General features: G+C 47.5%; 1 protein-coding gene across 1 annotated transcript; it reads left to right on the top strand.

Annotated features, from left to right (window-relative positions):
• Window positions 1-241: 241 nt before the first annotated feature.
• On the top strand, window positions 242-6,771 carry GGS25DRAFT_509634 (glycosyltransferase family 48 protein). The gene is made up of 4 exons (XM_049262581.1): window positions 242-355; window positions 436-671; window positions 728-5,998; window positions 6,066-6,771. Exons 2-4 carry the CDS (start codon window positions 469-471, stop codon window positions 6,421-6,423), a joined length of 5,832 nt encoding a protein of 1,943 aa, XP_049112082.1. The 5' UTR covers window positions 242-355; window positions 436-468; the 3' UTR covers window positions 6,424-6,771.
• The last annotated feature ends 582 nt before the right edge of the window (window positions 6,772-7,353 follow it).

The raw sequence follows: 7,353 nt of genomic DNA, 5'->3' as shown, positions 1-7,353 counted from the left end.
CCTGCCAGGGGCTCGTTGCGCTAACTAGTGCACTAATTGTACAACCAATTAGTGTCGGCTGACCGCGTCGCCAGGAACTTGAGAAGTCAACATTCGCTTTGCACTTTCCCAAGTTTGACACCTGCCTGCGCCATCCTGTACCACGAAATCCAACGCATCCTCTTTCAACTGGAGGTCAACAAACAAATTCCACCTTAGCCACTTACTACTTCCATTGTAGTAACCACCCTGTCACCAGGACAATTTCTGCTTGTGGCCGGCCACATCGACACCCATACTCAAGTTAATAATACTAATCACGACAAATTACTCCCACTCGTTTACCTAGATTGAATATCTAATGACTTTTTGATCTGTAAGTCTTAACCTGCAATTCGAGTTTTCCCCAAACTCAATCCTTTTGCAAAGTTTGCTAATAGTGTGTGCGATCCATAGAACTTATCTTGCGATCAATCCCGAATTGCCAAAATGTCGGGGTATCCAGCAGGCGGCGGCGGCGGTGGTGGTGGCCATCATGATTACAATGATGCCTACGGGCAAAACCACGACTCATACTACCAGGACGAGCAGAATGGTCAATACTACGACAACAATAACGCCGCCAACAGCGGCAACAACTATGATGCTCCTGGACAACAGCATCACGGAAACGATGGCTACTATGATGAATCGTGAGTTACCTTCCGGCCCTCTGTTATGTTTCTGCGGTTACTGATAATATCTAAAGTGGCTACTACAATGCCGACCCCAATAACCCTTACGCTGCCGAGGGCGGCTATTATGATGGCCATGATCAATACCAAGGAGCAGGAGGAGGTGATTACTACGACGATGGTAATGGCTACTACGACCAATATGGCCAAGGTGGCGCCGCTCGTCGAGGCGATTCCGAAGAAGATTCCGAGACGTTCAGCGATTTTACTATGAGATCCGACATGGCTCGCGCCGCCGATATGGACTATTACGGTCGTGGCGACGAAAGATATAGCGGTTATGACAGCAATGTAGGCGGCAGGGGATACAGACCCCCGTCTTCTCAAGTTTCCTATGGTGGTAACCGTTCGTCCGGCGCCTCTACTCCTAATTATGGGATGGATTATGGCAACGTTCCCGGCGCTCAAAGGTCTCGAGAGCCGTATCCAGCATGGACTTCGGATGCGCAAATTCCCTTGTCGAAGGAGGAAGTCGAGGACATATTTTTGGATCTTGCCAACAAATTCGGATTCCAGCGTGACAGCATGCGCAATATGTACGACCATCTGATGGTGTTGTTAGATTCCAGAGCCTCTCGGATGACTCCGAACCAAGCTTTGCTTTCACTCCACGCTGATTACATTGGCGGTGACAATGCCAATTACCGGAAGTGGTACTTTGCTGCTCACCTTGATCTTGACGATGCTGTAGGCTTCGCGAACATGGGCAAGAAGGCTCGCAAGTCTAGGAAGAAGTCCAAGGGAAAGAAGGGCGACCAACCCGAAGACCAAGTTCTGGAGGATCTCGAAGGCGATGACAGTTTAGAGGCCGCCGAGTTCCGCTGGAAGACTCGGATGAACCGCATGTCTCAACACGACCGAGTCCGCCAAATCGCTTTATATCTGCTTTGCTGGGGTGAAGCGAATCAAGTGCGATTTATGCCCGAGTGCCTTTGCTTCATCTTCAAATGTGCAGATGACTATTTGAATTCACCCGCCTGCCAAAATCTGGTCGAGCCGGTTGAAGAAGGAACATTCTTGAAGAATGTCATCACGCCCCTCTACCAGTACTGTAGAGACCAAGGATATGAGATCTCTAATGGAGTGTATGTTCGACGAGAGCGTGATCACCATCAAATCATCGGGTACGATGATTGCAACCAGCTCTTTTGGTATCCGGAAGGTATCGAACGCATCGTTATGGAGGACAAGAGTAAATTAGTTGATGTGCCTCCCCAAGAGCGCTATCTGAAGCTCAAGGACGTTAATTGGAAGAAGTGCTTCTTCAAGACTTACCGGGAAACGCGGTCTTGGTTCCACATGATTGTTAACTTCAATCGTATTTGGATTATTCATTTGACCATGTTCTGGTTTTACACCGCCAAAAACGTTCCCTCTCTCCTGGTCGGCAAATCATACGAGCAACAAGTCAATCAGCAGCCGCCGGCATCAGCGCAATGGTCAGTAGTTGGTGCTGGAGGTGTTCTCGCTTCATTGATTCAGATTATTGCTACTTGTGCAGAATGGGCTTACGTTCCGCGACGATGGGCTGGTGCTCAGCATCTCACCAAGAAGCTCCTCTTCCTGATCGTTGTGTTCGCCATTAATCTCGCTCCTAGCGTCTACGTCTTCGTGATTTGTGACGACAAAGCAAGAGAGGCTGAACCCGCTAGAATTTTAGGTATCGTCCAGTTCTTCATCGCGCTGGTTACCTTCCTATTCTTCTCTATAATGCCTCTTGGTGGCCTCTTTGGCAGCTACCTCACGAAAAATTCGCGCCGCTATGTTGCCAGCCAAACTTTTACCGCCAGCTGGCCGCATCTCAAGGGTAATGACAGAGTCTTGTCATATTTCTTGTGGGTAGTCGTCTTCGGTGCCAAGTTCGGAGAGTCGTATACTTATCTTACTTTATCTCTTCGCGATCCCATTCGATTCTTGTCAATCATGGATACGTCGTCTTGCTTGGGAGACTATATTCTCGGATCTATTCTTTGCAGATACCAGCCAATTGTCGTCATGATCCTCATGATCCTCACTGACTTGATCCTTTTCTTCCTCGACAGTTTCATGTGGTATGTCCTGTTAAACACGGTCATCTCTATTGCGAGGTCGTTCTATCTTGGATCATCCATCTGGACACCCTGGAGAAATATCTTCTCGCGACTTCCTAAACGTATCTATTCTAAGATCCTCGCGACGACGGACATGGAGATCAAGTATAAACCGAAGGTCTTGATTTCCCAGATTTGGAATGCCATTGTTATCTCCATGTACCGAGAGCACTTGCTCGCCATCGATCATGTTCAAAAGCTGCTATACCACCAGGTTCCATCTGAACAGGAAGGCAAACGTACTCTTCGAGCGCCGACCTTCTTCGTCTCCCAGGAAGATCACTCCTTCAAGACAGAATTCTTTCCTACTCACAGCGAAGCCGAGCGACGTATCTCCTTCTTCGCTCAGTCTCTGTCAACACCGATTCCTGAGCCTCTTCCGGTCGATAACATGCCTACGTTTACCGTTCTGATTCCTCACTATGGTGAAAAGATCCTATTGACTTTACGAGAAATTATTCGTGAGGATGAACCTTACTCTCGCGTGACACAGCTCGAATATCTTAAACAATTACACCCTCACGAATGGGATTGCTTTGTCAAGGACACCAAAATTCTTGCTGACGAGACATCACAATTCAACGGAGATGAGGAGAAGGGCGAAAAGGATACCGCCAAGAGCAAGATCGATGATCTACCCTTCTACTGCATTGGATTCAAGTCTTCTGCCCCCGAATATACCCTCCGAACTCGTATTTGGGCGTCGCTTCGATCACAAACTCTCTACCGTACCATCTCTGGTTTCATGAACTATAGCCGTGCCATCAAGCTACTCTACCGCGTTGAGAATCCTGAAGTCGTCCAGATGTTCGGTGGCTCTTCTGACAAATTGGAACGCGAGCTCGAAAGAATGGCTAGACGCAAGTTCAAGCTCTGCGTCTCCATGCAACGTTATGCCAAATTCAAGAAGGAGGAAATGGAGAATGCTGAATTCCTTCTCCGAGCGTACCCTGATCTGCAAATTGCCTATCTTGACGAAGAGCCCCCGTTGGTTGAAGGCGAGGAGCCGCGCATCTATTCTGCTCTGATTGACGGCCACTCCGAGATCATGGAGAACGGTATGCGACGACCCAAATTCCGTATCCAGCTCTCTGGCAATCCAGTCTTGGGTGACGGCAAGTCCGACAACCAAAACCACTCTATCATCTTCTACCGTGGCGAGTACATCCAACTCATCGATGCCAACCAGGACAACTATTTGGAGGAATGTCTCAAGATCCGATCCGTCTTAGCTGAATTCGAGGAAATGAAGCCCGAAAATGTCTCGCCTTACACCCCTGGTGTGAAGAATGAAAGCCCGGCTCCTGTTGCTATCTTGGGTGCTCGTGAGTACATTTTCTCGGAGAATATCGGTATTCTTGGTGATATTGCCGCTGGAAAGGAACAAACATTCGGTACCCTCTTCGCAAGAACTTTGTCCCAGGTTGGTGGCAAGCTCCATTATGGTCATCCTGATTTCCTCAACGGCATCTTCATGAATACTCGCGGTGGTGTCTCCAAGGCTCAAAAGGGTCTGCATCTGAACGAAGATATTTACGCTGGTATGAATGCCCTTCTCCGTGGCGGGCGTATCAAGCACTGCGAATACTACCAATGTGGTAAGGGTCGTGATCTTGGTTTCGGATCTATTCTCAACTTCACCACCAAGATCGGCACCGGTATGGGTGAACAAATGCTCTCTCGAGAATACTACTATCTTGGCACACAACTTCCTATTGATCGCTTCTTGTCATTCTACTATGCCCATCCCGGTTTCCATTTGAACAACATCTTCATCATGCTCTCTGTCGAGATGTTTATGATTGTCTTGATCAACATTGGCGTTCTTCGACACGAAACACAGCCTTGTGAGTACAACCGAGATGTCCCTATTACGGACCCGTTGTATCCCACCGGATGTCAGAACACGGATGCCCTTATGGATTGGATCTACCGCTGCGTCATTTCTATCTTCGTTGTGTTCTTCTTGAACTTTGTGCCCTTGGTGGTGCAAGAGATAACCGAACGCGGGTTCTTGCGTGCAGCAACCAGATTGGCCAAGCAGTTGTGCTCTCTCTCGCCATTTTTCGAAGTCTTCGTCTGTCAAATCTATGCCAACTCGGTGACTCAGGATCTGTCTTTTGGTGGTGCCCGATACATTGGAACTGGTCGTGGTTTCGCCACCGCTCGTATCCCCTTTGGCGTCCTGTACTCCCGTTTCGCTGGCCCTTCTATCTACTTCGGCGCGCGTCTGCTAATAATGTTGCTGTTCGCGACGCTGACTGTGTGGCAAGCGGCCCTGGTATACTTCTGGATTTCACTTCTGGCCCTGGTCATCTCTCCATTCTTGTACAACCCTCACCAGTTTGCGTGGCACGACTTCTTCATCGACTATCGCGATTATCTTCGCTGGCTGTCACGTGGCAATTCTCTTAGCCATTCGTCGTCTTGGATCTCTTTCTGCCGACTTTCTCGTACGAGAATGACCGGTTACAAGCGCAAGGTCCTTGGAGACCCATCTGGCAAGCTTTCCGCCGACGTTCCTCGTGCGGCTATCACCAATGTGCTCTTTGGAGAAATAGTCGCGCCTCTTCTTCTAGTAGCCGTCACACTCATTCCATATCTGTTCATCAATGCTCAGACTGGTGTTTCGGCCAACGACCCGCAAGCTAAGCCCACTGCATCATTAATCCGCATTGCTATAATTGCCTTTGCACCCATTGCTGTCAATGCCGGTCTTCTCGCTGCCTTATTCGGTATGGCATGTTGTATGGGACCACTGCTTAGCATGTGCTGCAAGAGATTTGGTAGCGTCTTGGCGGCGATTGCCCATGCTGTTGCTGTCATCATATTGCTTGTATTCTTCGAGGTTCTGTTCTTCCTCGAGGGATTCGACTTCACGAGAACTCTTCTAGGAATGATCACTGTCGTGGCGCTTCAACGATTCTTCTTGAAGCTTATCATTTGTTTCGCACTTACTCGTGAGTTTAAGACGGATCAGTCCAACATCGCGTTCTGGACAGGCAAGTGGTATTCTATGGGTTGGCACTCCGTTTCCCAGCCGGCACGTGAATTTCTCTGCAAGATTACCGAGCTCAGCATGTTCGCTGCCGATTTCATCCTCGGCCATTTCCTCTTGTTCATGATGGTGCCTATTATCATTATCCCACAAGTTGACAAGCTCCACTCTATGATGCTCTTCTGGCTGCGGCCAAGGTACGTTTTAAGTCTACTTGAATCTAATCTTACATGCTTGTGCTTCAGTGCTAACATTTTACCCTAGTCGTCAAATTCGCCCACCCATCTATTCGATGAAGCAGTCCAAGCTCCGAAGAAGACGGGTTGTTCGCTACGCTGTTCTGTACTTCTTTCTGCTTATCCTTTTTGTTGGCCTGATGGTGGGACCATCCGTAGCTGGCAAGTTCCTCCCTGCGAATATGAGCAAAAACATCGAGTCATCCCTCGGCCTCCCTTTCCCATTGTTCCAGCCCGCCAATCAAGACAACGACAACACCCAGAACCGTACGGAAACTGGTACGGGTAAACCAGGCTACTCAGGGCCAGGACTGGCGTCTATGACAACAGGCGCAAACGCAAAGGAGACGGATTCTTCCGACTCTAAGAAATTCAGATTTGTCTAGTTACTACTAAGAGACATCTGTATGATAGAAATCAGAGGGAGAAAATGAAGCGGCTGGTGACTCTACTAATTTGGAATTAGGAGGGGCAACCGGAGTGGTGGTTGAAGTCGTTCGAGGCAAGGTGCTGTGTATTGAAGATGAAGAGCGTCATGGCACATGGTATTTTTATTCCTCTTAGAGTCACGGGCATAAATAGTTGCAGGTTTTTCTTTTTCTCTTTTTCAGTCTCTGAAATGGATCGAGATGGTGTTCAATAATGATAAGGATTCCTATTGCATTTGTTATTTGAAATGTTTTGATGCGCAACGTACAAGTCACTATGTGCATACATGGTAGTATTAGGTGTTCAATGTTTGTCTAAGATGAGAGCATGTGCTAAGCGAATGTGTAAACCGACTAAGTTGCATAAGATGCTTCATCGTCAAGCATACCCTAGGCAATGTAAGGCATCCTATCTTAGGTAGGTAGGTATCTACGTAATCATACATAAGGTAGGGTAGCATCATGGTATGCACGGTCGATGGCCGATGTGCATACAGATAAGAATGTGAACAACTTTTTACATAGTAACCTTACCGTAAAATTTTTAGTTCTCCTCATTCGTTAAATATACCCGATGTAGGTACTAGTGTAGGTCCTGGTTAGGTATGTAAGTGTTGAATATATGAAAATGACGTTGTGAGTTAACTTCATAGTTATGTAGTACATGCACTTAAAAAGTCTCAAATTTTCCTTCGGTAGATACTACATACATTATCCTAGGTAGATTAGTCTAATTAGGTATGTATGAGGTAACTAGATAGATGTACAAATCTTTTTTTATATTTTTCCCCATCCATGAATGCTTTGCATAAGTTTGGGTTTGGTTGGTCTAGTTTTTCTAGCCGTTTTTGCCGTCCCAGACTCCCAGCCCGTTTAGTAGGTTGGGGG

This window comes from Hypoxylon fragiforme (genome assembly GCF_022984875.1).
Source record: "Hypoxylon fragiforme strain CBS 206.31 chromosome Unknown GGS25scaffold_10, whole genome shotgun sequence".
NCBI lineage: Eukaryota > Fungi > Ascomycota > Sordariomycetes > Xylariales > Hypoxylaceae > Hypoxylon > Hypoxylon fragiforme.
This window is presented reverse-complemented; position numbering and strand designations above follow the sequence as displayed.